This window comes from Kogia breviceps, chromosome 6 (genome assembly GCF_026419965.1).
Source record: "Kogia breviceps isolate mKogBre1 chromosome 6, mKogBre1 haplotype 1, whole genome shotgun sequence".
In the NCBI taxonomy this organism is placed as follows: domain Eukaryota; kingdom Metazoa; phylum Chordata; class Mammalia; order Artiodactyla; family Physeteridae; genus Kogia; species Kogia breviceps.
Genome location: NC_081315.1, coordinates 146,888,003 through 146,904,086, shown reverse-complemented (window position 1 = coordinate 146,904,086; position 16,084 = coordinate 146,888,003). Strand labels below are relative to the sequence as shown.

Sequence of the window (16,084 nt, the reverse complement as noted above, 5' to 3'; positions counted from 1 at the left end):
GGGAGAGAATCAAACTGTCTCTAAATAACCTGATCACATACTGAACAACGTGAGTATATTTAGGAAAACAAAAATATCCAGCAGCGGCTCCCAATGCGTGGCAGCCGGTGGAAATTTTCCAGGCGTGCAAAGAAGTGGGAAAACACAAACCATAACGAGGAAGCACTGACAGAACTGACTCTACGTAGATACATACGGTGAAAACATCTAGAACATCACAGAGTTAAACGGTAAATGACAAACATGGAAGGGCAAATAACAGAAAATTCACCTAAAATGTATAAATCACAAATAATGGCAAATCCTGGGTATTCAAAAATTTTGCTGAGTGAATGAAAGACGTTAAATCACACCGTTATCCCCCAAATGTAATTTAAAATGAGATCAACTTTATCCATCCAATCAGCAATAGTTTGACAAAACCCCACGTTGGGGAGCGTGTGTGTGATCTGCATGATGGAGCCTGGCCGTGGCATATTTTAGTGAGATTTACTTAGAGGGCAGTTTGGAAACGTGTGGCAGAAGATTAGCTGTGCACATCCTTCTGCCGTGTTGTATTCATGTCAACAAAGATATTGCATGCTATTGATACCAAGTATAAAATAGGTAACTAATGAGGACCTGCTGTAGAGCTCAGGGAACTCTATTCAGTGCTCTGCAGTGACCTAAATGGGAAGGAAATCCACAAAAGAGGGGATAAGGGCTTCCCTGGTGGCGCAGTGGTTAAGAATCCGCCTGCCGATGCAGGGGACACGGGTTCGAGCCCTGGTCTGGGAAGATCCCACATTCTGCGGAGCAGCTAAGCCCGTGTGCCACAACTACTGAGCCCGTGTGCCACAACTACTGAAGCCCACACGCCTAGAGCCCGTGCTCCACCACAAGAGACGCCACTGCAACGAGAAGCCCACGCACCGCAAAGAGTAGCCCCCGCTCGCCACAACCAGAGAAAGCCCGCACGCAGCAATGAAGACCCAACACAGCCAAAAATAAAGAAATAAAATAAAGGAATTTTTGAATAAAGAGGGGATATATGTATACGTACGGCTGATTCACTTTGCTGTACAGCAGAAACTAATACAACATTGTAAAGCAACTACACTCCAATAAAAATTAATTTTAAAAAACCCAAAACACAAGGATATCGTGGTTTCCTGGAGGCCACTCTCTGCAGCCACAGCACTGCCACCTGAACACAAGAAAATGTCTGAAAGACAAAGCTCCTGCTTGACTTCTCTCCCATGCGGCACCTCTTGAGGCCTCACATTGAGTGTTTGTTTACCTGGGTTTTGTTTATCTGTTTCTGACACTAGAATGTATGCTTCATCAGATAGACACTCTGTCTGTGTGTCTGGCTTATGGTTAAGAACTCAATAAATATATATTGATTGACAGGATGTAAGTGCAGGAATGCCCACTGCAACATTGTTTATAAATGCAAACAGGCTGGATGTGTGATGCACAACATTAGGTACATTAGGTACTGGTTAAGTCAATGGTAGGGAATTCATTCAAGTGCAATGGCAGGCGTCTTAATACCAGGCGTCCCAATGGCAGGCGTCCCAATAGCAGGCGTCCCAATAGCAGGCGTCCCAACACCAGACATCCTAATGCCAGGCATCCCAACACTAGATGCTGTAACACTACTTACCCTAATACCAAGCATCCTAACCAGGTGTCCTAATCCCAGGCATCCTAATACCAGATGCCGTAATACTACTTGTTCTAATATCGCCGTACCCCGTTTTACTGTGATTTGCTTTATTGCGCTTAACAGATACTGTGTTTTTCACAGATTGGAGGTCTGTGGCAACCCCACACCAAGCAAGACTATTGGCGCCATGTTTTCAATAGCATGTACTCACTTCATGTCTCCTGTCACATTTTGGTAATTCTCGCAATGTTTCAGACCCTCTACCGGCAGAAGAGATTATGACTCGCTGAAGGCTCGGATGGTGGTTAGCATTGTTTAGCAGTAGAATTTGTTAATCCAGACACGTACACGTGATGTGTCTTTGTTTAGACATAACGCTACTGCACACTTAACAGACTACACGGTAGTGTAAACACATCTTTTATTTGTACTGGGAGACCAAAAAATTCACTTGACTCACTTCATCGCGATGGTCTGCAACCAAACCCACAATATCTCTGAGCTCTGCCTGCACGGGTCTCCCCGACACCTGGCGGGCTCACTCCAGCTAACCCTGTGCTCCATGTCCTAATTCCAGGAGGTCTAGCAACCGATGGTACCGAGATATAGTTAAACATGCTGGATCGGACGCACGTGTTTATCTACACCGCTTTCCACAACCCCCACTAAAACTGGAGCAAGGAAATGTAAAAGTGTATTTCCACAAGGGCAAACAGAACAGGAGACGAGAGAACAAGGTAGCCAACGTACCCAGTTTGGGGAAATGGAGAGCAGACGTGCAGGCGGCACCCCAGCAAGAACGGGGGAGAGGCTGCTGAGCAGCTGATGTGCCGGCAGGACCCAGGATGACTCTGGGGTCAGAGGCATTAGGTCCTGGGGGAGGTGGGGCACGAGGGGGGTGCTGAGGTCCGCACGAGGGGCACCTGCGCTCCACGCCCTGGGGACCCACCACCCAAGCGGCAAGGGGGAATCAAAAACCCATTTCACTGGAGAAACGGAACCAGAGCCCCTCCGGGCTCAGACCAGTCTCAGGCACTATGGGGGCAGAGGTGACATGTCCACCTGCAGACAGGGGTCAAGGGGATATTTGTTTCCCGAACTGGGGACCTCGCCAAGCCCCCACCCACTGCCCTGCTCACGGAACCCGCTATCCAGCCACACAGAATCTGTCTCTGGAGAAATGGAGCCACGCCCCCCAACAAGACCAAAAGATGCTACCATCTGGGGATCTCCAAACATAAAAGCCAGCTTCCCACACGTTTCTCCCACAGGTAAGCCAGAAGTCCCCCACAGCACACAGGACCTCAGCCAGGCTTTCAGAACTCACCCAGAGAGCCCCCAGCATGAAGATGGCACCCAGACAGGCAAGGGTGCTCAGAGAAGACAGTACAAGGGGCAGGGGAACTCTTGAAAGGGAGGGCGTTCAGAATGCATGGAAGAGATTTTGGAAGTTAAAAATGTAAATGCATGGGGCTTCCCTGGTGGCGCAGTGGTTGGGAGTCTGCCTGCCAATGCAGGGGACGCGGGTTCGTGCCCTGGTCTGGGGGGATTCCACGTGCCGCGGAGCGGCTGGGCCTGTGGGCCGTGGCCGCTGGGCCTGCGTGTCCAGAGCCTGCGCTCCGTGACGGGAGAGGCCACGGCAGTGAGAGGCCCACGTACCGCAAAAAAAAAAAAAAAAAAAAAGTAAATGCAGAAATGAAAAATTCAGTTGAAGAGTTAGAAAATGAAATTAAGGAAATATCCCAGAGAGTAGAACAAAAGATATGGAGATGAACAACGGGAAAGAAAACAGAAGGAAACAGAGAATCAGCACAGAGTGGCCCAGAGCTGAGAGGGTCAGGTGAGGAGTCAGCAAGGAGGCAGCCGGAGCCCTGTCCCCAGGCTGAGTAAGTGCACACGCAGGGCGATGAAAGAAGGCCCACAGCAAGGTCCTGAGAGTTTGACATTTCAAAGTGCCAAGTCAAAGAGGAAACTGTAAAAGGCTCCAGAGAGAAAAGCAAACCGGTCATGTAAAAAGTACTGGAAATGAGAACAACATGTGACTTCATAGCAACTTTAGAACCTGCAACACAACTGAAAAAAGGCTTCAAAATTCCAAGGAGGAAATTCTTTAAAATCTACAGCTTTATACCCAGCCCAACTGGCAGTTATGCCCCAAGGCAGAATAGACTCCGTGGCCCTTCCGCACGCCCTCTGTTGGAAAGTTCCCAAAGGCCCCAGCAGGAGAGGAGCGAGGAGAGGGGCCTCGTCTATGAGGCGGGGACAGTGCACAGTGCTGACGGGGTGGAATGTGCCCGAGTCCTGGGGCAGCAGCTCCAGCAGTTTGTCTGAGACCTTTAACCACGTGGGAATATCACGAGGGGGTGTGGCTGCTGGAGCACGGGGAGAGTTAGAGAGAACACAGAAAACCGGACAAACAGGAAACGAGATACGTTAACTCAGGGCAAACCACAGGTTCGGGAGGAAAGAGTGTCGTCAAGGCGCCTGTTGCCGAGGGGACGTGGGGGGAGGGGCAGGAGGTCTGTCCCAGTTCAGGACCCCCACCCATTCCAGGAAACTAGCAGAATGTCTGAGACGGTCCACGAGCGCATTACTGAGGAATAGCGGGGACACGTCGACAAGGACGGCTCCTTCCTGGCACTTTCCATTCCAATGGGCTCCTTGGGTCTGGATTCGAGTTATACCTGCAGCCCCGCCTCTGCCAGGAGGATGGGAGGAAGGTGGGCAAATATTTACAAACTGTTCCTGGAACTTGGAGTTAAGTCTGTACTGATTCCGTAGCTCACCACCCAAAGGGGGAGTTTCGTCTAAACCTGTCTGCACAGCAGACGGAAACTTCCCTTAAACACGCACTGTTCAAAGAGCTGCTGTCGGGAAACGACGCTGTCCAGCGTTTTCCGTCTAAAGCTGTTTTAAACCACAGTCACTGTGGCAGGCTGATCCTCCTCCCCCAGCTTTGGAATAGCCAGCTGACCCCCGAACTAGTTCTAATAAATGGACAACATAAAGAACGTTGCAGTCTTTTAAAATTAGAAATAGATCTGAAGGCATTTCTCCTGGAAAAAAATAATATTATTTCAAATAAGTAATGAGTGATTCTAGCAGATGAGGTTGAAAGCAACGCGGTGTCTCAATTTTCCGTATCACTTCTTTATGCTTTTCTGTATTATTTCAATTCCCTACAATGAACATTTATTAGTTTCATGGCAGGAAAAAAACCCACTTTCATGTTAAAAAATAAGCGTGGATAAATACCTCATCAAATTGAATGCAAAGATAAAAATATGTTTATGTATTAAGAAAACATCGACTGAAACACCAGTCCTCCAGATCGAAATCACAGAGAACAGAGGTGGGTGTGGGTGAAGGCCAGACAGAGGAGCTCACAGAATTGCCCGAAGGACGTGGCAAGAGCTCGAAACGCACAGCATTGCTCGTGACAGCAACAACTAGAGCTTGAATAATGTTTTCAAAGGGCGTGCGGGTTCCAAAACACAGCAGAACGTTTTTAAAAAGAAAATTTAGTCCATGTATTAAGATTAAATAAGTGAAATAGCGAGGAAGCATTTTAAAAAGGTGAAAGTTAAGGTGACACAAGTTAGCTCAGATGCTAATCGTGATGATGCACATTCAACAGTTAATGTTCTTGCGAAGCGAAGCCCCTCAAAGACACCCACCCCGCTGCCCCGTGGAGGATGCTTGGCCTGAGGGGCCTGTGGCCGGGGTCCGCGGGCACCGCCTGCCTGGCCTGCTGCGTCGGAGTCTCCTCGACACCCCGGGCCAAGGAGCAGCCAAACCTGTCTCGCCAGCGTCCACTGTCCATGATCCAGCGCCCCGCGGCCCGGCTTCCAAACGCCTGTGCAGCCGCACTCCCACCCGCTGGCCGGGCTCCGAAGGAACCGGAGGAGGGCGAGCGGACTTTCTGCCTCATCCGAGCGGCAGACAGAGCCCACCCGCTCCGGAGTGTCTCCGCCCAGCCCTTGGGGAGGGGAGGCCCAGGGCACGGGCCCTGGCTCACCCAACCACTGTGCTCTGGCCCCTGGCCTGGCGGCCTCGCCTCCTGAAGCTGGCCCAGCGGCACGGCCGGGGTGCTGGCCGGCTGGCTGGAGTCTTGACTCAATCAGACCCCGGCCTGCACCGCCCTCATCTTCTGTGATGCTCCTCCTGCTTCTATGGCCTTGAAAACCTTTTCTGCTGGTCTGGGACACCGGTCAGATGTTCCACACCCGTCGGGGAGAGGCCCCAGGCCGCCGCTGTCCCTGCCTGCTGAGCCGGGTGCCAGGTGGCACGTCTGGTCTCGGCTTCAGGAGGGACACGTGGAGATAGAGGCGAGATGAAAAGGCCGATTAGCGAGTCCAAACCGAACCAGGGTCTGAGACAGACGGCGCGGCCGCCAGCTTCCTCGCGCCTGGACCCCAGCTCCCCTGCGCTCACCCGCTGCCCAGTCTGCCAGGGGAGGGGCCCGGGCCCTGAGGCCACCTGAGGCGGGAGCTTCTGCCCCCCAGCAGCCCCTCCTAGCCACCTCCACGCACGCCCGGTGCCAGGGGCACAGACCCCCTTGACCACAGCGCGACGCACAGCTGGGGTGGTACCGCAAGGCACGGGGGCGTCGGGCTGTTACCGTGTGGGGACTCGGGGACCGGGCCGTGTCTGCTCCTGCGCAGGGCGGGCTCCGCCAGCAGGGTGCCGGCGGACAGCAGCCCGTGGACCAGGCGCAGAGCAGACCCATTTCCAGAGGCTTCCTTCTGAAGGATGCTAAGCACAAGATGGTCCCCGCCCCCAAACACCCTCCAGGGCCTGAGGCTGGCAGTTTGCTGGGGCTCCGCCCTCACCTTCTGTTAAACTGTTTCTATTCTCCCTGCTCCCTCCCCCCGCCGCAGCCCTCGCACTTCTTCCTCTCCCAAGAGGCCCCCCACCTGTGGCCTTCCCGCCAGTTCTTGGGCCGCAGGGGGCCAGGGGGTGAAGGCAGAGGCCTGGGGCTGAGGCGGCCTGGGGTGCACGCGGTGGACGGCACCCTCCCGGTGAAGCCCACCTCCCAGCCCAGGAAGCAAAGCTCAGCAGGCGGTTCTGATGTTTCCACTCGGACAAGGCCACGGCTTTCCCAGGGAAATGTTAGGAGCAGCCATTAGCACCGAAAGATGCAGACCCGGGGCTGCTCTAGCCAGCTGCCCGACCCCAGGAGTCCTCGACCTTCAGAGTCTCAGTCTACACTGGCACCCGGCACCCAGCACTAGCACCCAGAATCCAACCCTCAGTACCCTCAGCACCCAACACGCAGCACCCTCAGAACTCAGCGCATAGTACCTGACACCTGGCACTCGGTACCCAGTACCCTAAGCCTTCCACTGGCCCCCAAGGAGGGGCCTGGCCTCAGACACTACAGTTCATGGTCTAGTCCGGGGGACCAAAAGGGACCCATAGGGTGGGCCGGGGGCTCTCCCTGACCCTGCCGGGCTGCCCCCCTAAGAAGCAGCCAGAGGTCCTGACTGACCCCTGCAGGGGTGAGAGAAGCCACATTCTACCCTGTCCAGGAGATGAGAAAAGTGAGGGCAAAGCTGGAAAACAGTGATTTGTACAGAGCCCAAGCACAGGCAGGCCAGGAGGAGGTTCTGGAAGGACCCCAGCCAGAGTCCCCCGCCCTCCGCCCAGACAGGATCCGGGGGCTCTGAGCAGGCCGACAGCCAACGGCAGGGGCCTCAGAAGGACCCCATTCTCCTCTCCTCTGCCCCGTGGGGCAGGAGCCCCAAGGGGAGCCGCCTAAGGGAGGGGCCGCTGGGAGCTGCCAGGAGCCCCCTCCCCCGATCTGTTTTGACCTGGGTTTGGGTTCACGAGGCTGAGGTCTCTGAAACTTGTCAGCATTGGGATTTGCCTGGACTTGATGCTGGCTCTGAGGTTTTCATTAAGTCCCTGCCTGCTCTGTAAAACGTCCCAGCATTAAATGCAGGGCGACCCGGAGCCAGCCTGGCAGCCTCCGATGTCAGCACAAGATTACTGAGAGCTCATCACGCAGGAACTGTTCAAACAAGCGCTTTAACCCCAACCAGAACTCCTCACCAACCAAGGCAAAAAATAAATGGCTTTATGCGTTGAAGTGCACGATATGCAGTTTATTCCCTGGTTGGGGCTAAAGCATTTATAACTGAGTGGCGGCTGAATCACCAGGAGTGCCCTCTCCTGAGGCAAGGGCTGTCCGGGGCTTCGGGAGAAAAGGCAGTTTCTCTGAAGTGCCCTTCCAGCCTCTACGAGACAAGGGGTAAGAAGTGTCTTCACTGAGCCCCACGAAGTAAGCCAGCACTTTCTCGATCCAACATGGCATCTGGGAAGCCCATTCTGAATGAAAATTGGTATTCTATCTTCAAGTATTTGCCAGCCGCCTGTGGAGGAGGAGCCCGGCTCTCAAGGGTGAGCAGGGGAAGGAGGAGGCACCTCTGCCCTCTGAGAGCTCGTGGTCTGGGGCTCCTGCACCTGGAAATCCAGGTTTCCCAAGCTGAGGCAAGCTGCCTTGTTTGGAGGGTGATGTGCCTCCTTGGCCCTCACCTTCCAAGACCTTCTTGCCCATGACACATAAATGGAAGCCATCTACGAGATTCCATAGACACACTCGCCAAGCAGACAAAGGGACTGTCTCCTTCTTCCTCCCCTAACTGTATACGTGATGCCGGAGCAGCAGCAGCCACTTTGTGACGGTGAGGAGCAAGCCGACTGCTCCACTAGGATGACAGTAGCACAGTGAAAGCCAGAGCCAGGTCCCTGGTGGCACTGCTGAGCAGCTGAACCACTTCCTGATGCCCCATCATGTGAGAAAAACAAGCTTCAATTCAAATCACTTTCTGTCAGGTTCTCTGTGATCTGAGTCAAAAGCATTTTCCCCAGTGTAGAATTCTAGAGTTTCCCCTCCCAATCTGCTCCTTTCCCTGCAGTACAGTTCAGCTTGTGATGCTCATCCTACCAGATGCCAGAGAACCTGGCCTCCCCTGGCCAGTGTCCCAGCAGAGCAGAGGCCCCTGATAAACAGAGTGAACACTGAAACAGACAGATAGGGCAGGGGAGCCTGTGGGACCAGCCCAGGCCTCAGGACCTGGGTCTGGGACAGGATGGGGACGCCTGGCCTCGCCCTCGATGTACAGTCCCATGGGTGGACACTGGAGGCCGAGACAGGACTGCCTCTGCGGCCCTGACCTGAGGTCCTAGGAGGCGAGGCAAGGGAGGGGCTGGGGAAGAGCCATGTCTGACCAGCAGAGACCTCAGGAGCCCCAGTTCCGGGCCCCCCAAGAAGCTGCAGACAGGCCTCAGCTGGGCGCTGTGGAGTTGGCAGCAGGGAAGGGGGGCCCCGGCTGCTGCACAGAAGAGGAAGGAGGCCCCCAACAGCCCAGAGGTGGGGGAGGTGCTGGCCCTGAGGGAGGGGCTCCCCTGCCCAGGGCTTCTGGCTCACAGAGGGGGCTCTCCCTCATGTGAGCCCCGAGGTGGGCGCAGCCCTCCCTTCTCCTGGATCTGGTCCCCGTGGCCCCTACACATCTGGGAACTGATCCCCACGAGACCCCCGAGGTGTCCCTGCCGAGAGCGCGTAGCCCACCACCAGCAAGGTGTGGAGGCCCCCGGCCCAGGCTCTCCCAGGAGGGAGTCAGTAAAGCACTTTCCCTCCCTCCGGGCAGGTCTGGGTGATGGAGCTCCTGCCGCCCGCACACACGCAGATGTGCCGGCCTCAGGACGGCGGCTGGTCATTCCCTCGTCCTCCCCAAGCACCAGGCACGGGCCCCCTGCCCTCCCGCTCGAGAGAGGGCAGCCTCTCAGCCGAGCCCAGACCAGCCTCCCTGCCCGCAGGACGGGCCCAGGGCCAACTCACCACAGGACACCATCCACACTGACCGAGCCCCTGGATGTGGCCAGGGGCAGACCTGAGCTCGGGGAGAAGACCCCTTAGGCTTGGGCACTGGGCTGCCTTCCAAGCCCTTGCCAGCCCCTACGGCCCCTGGACCTTTGCATGTACTGTGTCCCAGTCTGTCTACTCCTTAGAGCCCACCTCGGACATGCCCTCCTCCATGAAACCCTCCCCTACCCCTCAGCAGCCCTGAGGACCTAAGCATGTGCCAGACACAGAACACGCCGCGCTGAGCAGAGCAACGGGACAGACAGCCACGAACCGGGTCACTTGGGCCAAAATAGACACACTGCTCCTGATTTAGTCGGATGAGCGTCTACAGGGACCACGTTAACCCGACAAAACTGCCCACGCTCTTGCCCACGAGGTAAATATAGCTCCAGGGCCATTCGCCACTTCCTGGTCTTGGGGGAAAACAGTTTCTTCAGATTATACCCTCGAGGACCCTGAGTCCCAGATCTGTGCAGATGCGGCCGGAGCGCCGGGCCCTGGCTCCAGGCCACTTTGCCACAGACAAGCTCCCAGGCCATCACGTGACAGTGCATCAGTGTTTTCTTCTCTCGGGGACGGAACGCTGGCTCATTTAAATATGGGGGTGTGTTGATGGACCTCAGGAGGCCCAACACGTGTCAAGTCCTCCAGGACGTTTCTCTCGGGGAGAACAAGTTTGCCAATAGCGGCTCACTTCCCTCCACTACTTGGCCCCAGAAGAATGCTCGCTGGGCAGCCCTGAGTGCCCCCAGCTCCCCGGCCTCAGGGCAGACGCCGGCAGAGCCATGTCCCAGGGGTCACGTCTTCTGAGTCTGAAGGAACCCAAGCGCCCCGTCAGTCCACGGAGAACTCAGGCCCTAAGAGCAGACACTCCAGGGGCCCCGTCCGGTCCCATGCGGGCTGCGTCGAGAGAGAGAGAGAGAGAGAGAGAGAGAGAGAGAGAGAGAGAGAGAGAGAGAGAGAGAGAAGAAAGAGAGAGGTGGGCCCTGAGCAGAGCCCTCCAATGTCCACTCCAGGGTCCCAGAGGCCAGGCGTCTGCGCAGACCCTGTCATCTCACCTGTCCCTTCCTCTGTGGCCCACGTCACCCCCCTGCCCTCAGAGGAACAGCTCGAAGCCGGGAGTCTGCGTGAAGTCACGGTTTGGGGCCGCTGGCCTTGCTGAGATGTGACGGGCAGGACAGCTGATGTGTCAGCACCTGAGTCCCCCTGGTCAGCACCCACAGCCGGGCCACGGACAGCCCCCGCCCCCATGCCTGCAGCTTGCAGCCCCCCGGCCGGCCCCTCCCGGCGACCCGCCCCGGCCTGCCCGCACTGCCCCCCGCGGCCCCTCGTCACCGCAACGTGACACCTCGCGTCAAGCCCCGCTTCCCCTCCCTCCAGCAGTAGGTGCCCCCGAGGTCTGTGCCAACGTGACCTGTGGTCCCCAGAGAGGTGGGCTCTGTGTCTGAGCAGACAGGCCAGCGGAGGAGAGGCCCCGCGGCAGCCGCGGCAGCAGAGCCAAGAGCCCGCCGGCAGGGCGGGGGCCCCAGCACAGGCCGGGCCACAGGCACGGAGCAGGCAGGTGCCTACGGAGGGTCACGGGCAGGGCTCGCCTGGGATTCGCGGCCAGCCGAGCGTGAACTGGCTCTCCCCGACCCGCCCGTCACCGTCTGGCCCGCGGCCTCGCCCCGCCTCGTGGTGCCCAGCTCGTGCCGACAAGCAGGATGGCCAGGGCAGAGGCTGCCGCCGGAGTGGAGACCAGACGACTGAGGGAGTGAGAGGCGTGTGTGCCCGGGACAAGCCCCATCGGCCCTCCCCTGGACGCTCAGTGCTCGCGGGCGCGGGAGGGGGTGGTGAACACGTCAGGGCCAGACGGGTGGGGGCCGGAGGTGTGCGGGGCATGCACCTGTCCACGGCCCTGCAGCTCCCAGGCAGGCCCCGGGCTGGGCTCCTCCTAAGAGCCCCAGAGCGGGCAAGGCTGGGCGGACACAGGCATGTGTCTGTGGGGCTGCGGGCACCCCGTCTGTCTGTCTGTGTGATGTGGGGTTCCTGAGTCATACAGCTGCTAGCCCCACCAGGCAGTCACCTGGAAACCTCTGCCCCAACAAAGGGCTTGCCTGAGACGCAGGGCCAGGCAGATGGCCCGGCTTGACCAGGCCGCACGGAGTCTTGTCCCCAGCGCGGCACGCAAGGCCTGCCCGGGGCTCCCTCCAGGCCCGTCTCTCCCCTCATCTCCGCGGTGGGCCTTTCTCTGAGTGTGCGCGTGCGTGTGGATATGGATGTGTCTCTGCTTCCGGCCCTGACTCTAGTGCTCAGTGCGTTTCTGACATATCCCTGTCTCTGTGTGCCTGTCTGTCTGTCTCTGTCTGTCTCTCTCTACCCGTCTGTCTCTCTGTGTCTATGTCTGTCACTGTCTATCTCCCTGTGTCTGTTTGTCTGTCTCTGTTTGTCTCTCTCTGTGTCTGTCTCCCTCTCGTCTGTTTCTCCCTGTCTGTCCCTCTGTCTGTGTCTCTCTGTCTGTGTCAATCTGTCTCTGTCTACATCTCTTTGTCTGTCCCTCTGTCTGCCTCTCTGTCCTGCATTTACACTTCCTGACCTGATTCCTCGGGTTCCCCAGTCTCCGTCTCGGCCACCCCGTCTCTTCCGTGATGCTTTCCTCACAGTCCTGTTCTGAGCCTCCAGTCCGCCAGCCGCCCTCCCGGCCTGACCCCCGCAGCCGGGCTTCTGCTGTCCCGCTCCTGCATCCGTCTCCCCCCAGTCCCGTCTCCCCGCATCTCTGTGGCTCCAGCGTCCGAGGCATTTCCCTTTGTCTTTTTCTCGGTCTGTCTCTGGCCGTATACCCTCCGAGTTAGCCTGTCTCTGGACGGCATCCGGGGTTCGTCCTGCCTCTGTGTCCAGGGCTCTGGCCCGTCTCTCCTGGAATCATCTCCTGGTCTCCGTCTGTCTGTCTCTCACCCACACTCATCCCGAGAGACCAAAATGACGCCCGCCAGGGGGAGAGAAAACACGGCAACAGAAAGCAAGGCCTCACCTGGAGCAGCCCCTGCCCGCAGCAGCACTGGGGTGCGAATGGGGTGGGAGTTCGGGGTAACGCCGGGTCTGGGGCCCCAGGGAGTAGCTGCTGCCCTAGGGGCCTCCACTGGCAGCGCCCAGGCTCCCACATCGCTGGTGAAGCTGCCCTGTCACTGCCGCAGGAGAAACTTTGGGCTAACACGGAACAAAGGGAATCCAGGCTGGCAATTACCCAGCTAATTTCAGCCACGCAGACAGCGAAATCAGATATTTCAGTTTCCTTGCACGCCCACCTCAGGGCCTGACTTAGCCACCTAATTAATTATCTGTAACAGCCTGGGACTGGCTGGGTAGAACTTGGATCCCTCCTGGTGCCAGGATGCTTGTCCCTGAATCACGTTCCAGTGACGTAACCATTATAATTAGACTCAACCTGCAGCCTATCCTTGACCATGAAGTCTCAGGAAATGTGGCCCCGGGCCAGGCCCAGACGTCTTTCCATTTAGTTTGTGTTGAGTGGAAACGCAGTCACTCTCCAGGAGACAAGCCCACCCGTGGGATTCCCATCCTGGGCACGGTGGCTCCGGCCCCTCTGTCCTGCCCCTCGTTTCTAGCACGAGAGCCCCCATGGGGCCCCAGCTCTGGTGAAAAGCTCTCTATCACTCCTGCCAAGAGGTGGCCTTGTCACGCATCACCTGACACGTGCCCGGCTGTGACAGGCATCAGGTCAGGCTGTGACCCACAGAGGCCACGTATGGTCCCAGGGTGGGCCCGTCACACGAGGAAGACATCTCTAATGGCAGAATCAGGCAGCGGCCGCCGGCTCCCATCACAGGGAGCCCCCAGAGCTGGCGCTGCCCCAGGGGAGCCAGGGTGCACAGGGCCGGCCCCGTGGGCCGGGCTGACCAGGGTGCAACTGTGCCAGTGTGGACCTCGATCCACTCCCCCGCCCACCTCCTGGGCCAGGCTCTGCGGCTGCGGTGATGGCCTTGACCCGAGGAGGCACAGGATTCCTTTCAAAAGCATCAGCGGGGTTGGAAGGGGGGGTCCCCTCCCCCAACACACACAGAGGCCGCTCTGCCCTCACGGGGGTGGGGAGGGGGGGGGAACACAGGTGGGCACACACAAGCTCCCCGGGGCCTCTTCTCTCATCCCCGTGCTGAGCCAGCCCCGGCTCCCTGCGCGCGCTGGCGGCCCCTCCCTCGTGACCCCGCCAAGTCCCCGCTGGGTGCCACGGGTCCAGCTCCGCTCCTTAGCCCCCCCCTCTGCCTGCTGTGGCCACTCTGCAGCCTCCGGCACCTCTGCTCATCTGAAGCACGATCCCCGTGGGGCCTGGAGCTGGCCGGAGAGACTGGCCCCTGGTGCCTGGGGTGTCCTCCCAAGGCCAATGGAGGCGCTGCTGCTCAGGACCATCCGGGGGGCCCCGCCCGGCCACAGTGCACTGGCGTGCGTCCTCCCGCACCCCCAAAGCTGGCCAAGGGGATTCAGGATGCACTGCCTTTGGCCCCTCCCTGTTCGTCCCCCACCCCACCCCCCAGCCCCAGTCCAGAGGGAGCCTGCAGGTGCGATTGCGGGGACTGTGTGGTGAAGTCCGACGGTGACCATGTGCTGTGTGAGACCCCGTGTGTCTGCGTGCTGCTGGGTGTGTAGGGTGCCCCCCTCTCCTTACCTCCCAGGGCCTGTTTCATCACGAACTCCATGGTGATGGCTTTGGGTTCTCAGCGGCCCCTCGGAGGGTCACGGCTCACATGCGAACGTGGCCAGGAGTTCTCTGCTTGGGGAGAGGAAATAGTCACAGGTCACCAATGGGGCTGGGGGAGGACTTCTTCCTTGTCCCTCCCCACTTCCCCTAGGAGCGGGTCTGGGGTGTGACAGAGCATCATTCGTGGTCCCCCCAACACCTGGAGGCTGGACCTCAACATGGGACAGGCACCTGGGTCTGGGAAGGTCCCTGCAAAGTGGTCTCTCTGGGCCCCTGGGGTTTGTGAAGCCGGCGTCCGGCTGCTACAGCACGGATGTGGGCGTGCAGCTCCGAGGAGCCTGCCTTTGAGGAGCGGGTGCAGGCCCAGGGGCGTTTGGAGGTGACTGGCTCTGCTGCCTCCTTGGTGGAGCCCTGGGCCACCGGGGCGGAGACCCATCTAAAGGGTGGGAAAGGTCAGTGTGTGTGGGACCTGGGTGGGAGCTCCCTTTGGCTTCCGGTGGAAGAGTCTTGGGAGACCAGGCTTCATCCAGGGGACAGGCCAGCACCCACTGCCCCCTGCACACAGCAGAGACTGGGGTGGAAAGGAGAAACTGCAGGGGCCCCAGCCTTCGGGGAACAAATGAAATGGGGGGCAGACCACCCCGCCACCTGCATCTGCATGGGTGGGGACCTCCAGGGTCCAGGCCAGCTGCAAGTCTGGTGAGGAGGTGCTTCCTGTAAAATCAGTAGCTGCAGTGCCCCCCCCCTCCCCGTCTGGTGAGGTCTCTCCTGGCAAGGAAACCCAGGTCCCTGGAGATCCACTGTTTTATGGGTTTTTTTTTTTTCCTTTTCAGATGAAGGAGACCCGCGTGTGTGCAGGCTGGGGAGGGATGGGGGGGTGGGCGTCCCCCTGCCTCCCCGCAAAGCGCTGGCGCACAGGGGCGCCTTTGCCGCAAAGCAGATTCTCTTCCAAACTTCTCCCCTGCCTCCTGGTGGGGAGGGAGCCTCAGGGCCCAGCCCTGAGAGGCCGGGGCGCTGTTGGACCTCCCCCAGTGCTCCCCCAGCCCCCCCGCACGGCTCGGGGCTCTCGCGGCCGCCGCACCCCTTGGCTTTGCGGGCAAGCGAGTTGCCCGGCTCTGACAAGCGGCCCTCAGGCGGGAGAGCGCCAGGAGAAAGAAAGAAAAAGACAGAGGACGAGGGAGGGGAAGGGGAGACGCGAGAGGCAGGAGGCTCAGAGAGGGAGCAAGAACGAGGGAGGGCGCGGGCCGGGACCCCGGGGCCGCTTCAGCACCCGCCCGCGGACAGCGCCCGCCGGGGGCCGACTGAGCGCCCAGCCCGGGCCGGGTAGGGGGCATCTGGGGCCGAGAGCCCGCCCTACGGGTCCTGGGAAGGGGTTGCGCGCGGGGGCGCCGGTTACCTTCCTAGGGCTGGGGCCGGGCGCGGGCGGGCGGTCAGCGGCAGAGCGCGCTCGGGCCGGCCGGCTCCATGTGGCGCCCCTGGAACTGCGGCTGCAGCTGAAGGGCACCGCGAGGAGGGCGCATCACATGTAGGCGCTCCCCGCCCCCCGCCCGCGTCCGAGCGTGACGAGGTGGGCGGGGCCGCGGCGGCTGGGCGGGCGCCCGCGGGAGGCGGGGACCGGAGGGGCGGAGCCGCGCCCCCCTTTCCCCTCCAAAACGCTGCCCCCGGGCCGGATTCGGGTTGGGGAGGATCCCGGGCCGCGAGCTCCCGAGCCAGCGCGCACGACCCCGCCCCACCCCTCAGTCCAGAACCCCAGATGCTGCCCCCAGCCCCTGCCATCCGACCCCCTCTGTGTGGACCGGGCGGGGGCCGCCCGCCCAACGGCGAGACGAGGTCCCGCACTCCCATCCGCTTCCGCGCGTGCGGGGCACCT

At 59.2% G+C, this 16,084-nt stretch overlaps 1 protein-coding gene across 2 annotated transcripts in view; it reads right to left on the bottom strand.

The window, feature by feature from the left end:
- Positions 1–15,816, bottom strand: part of CPLX1 (complexin 1) — a 36,743-nt gene extending 20,927 nt beyond the window's left edge. The window contains exons 1-2 of one of the 2 annotated variants that reach the window (XM_067036873.1): positions 15,611–15,816; positions 14,182–14,283 (exon numbers count right to left, since the gene is read on the bottom strand). In XM_067036873.1, the coding sequence (XP_066892974.1) occupies positions 14,182–14,212 (31 nt within the window). In that variant the 5' untranslated portion in view covers positions 14,213–14,283; positions 15,611–15,816. Of the gene's footprint in view, positions 1–14,181; positions 14,287–15,610 lie in introns of both variants that reach the window. The other variant, XM_059067429.2, reaches the window with a different exon arrangement.
- Between the last annotated feature and the right edge of the window lie 268 nt (positions 15,817–16,084).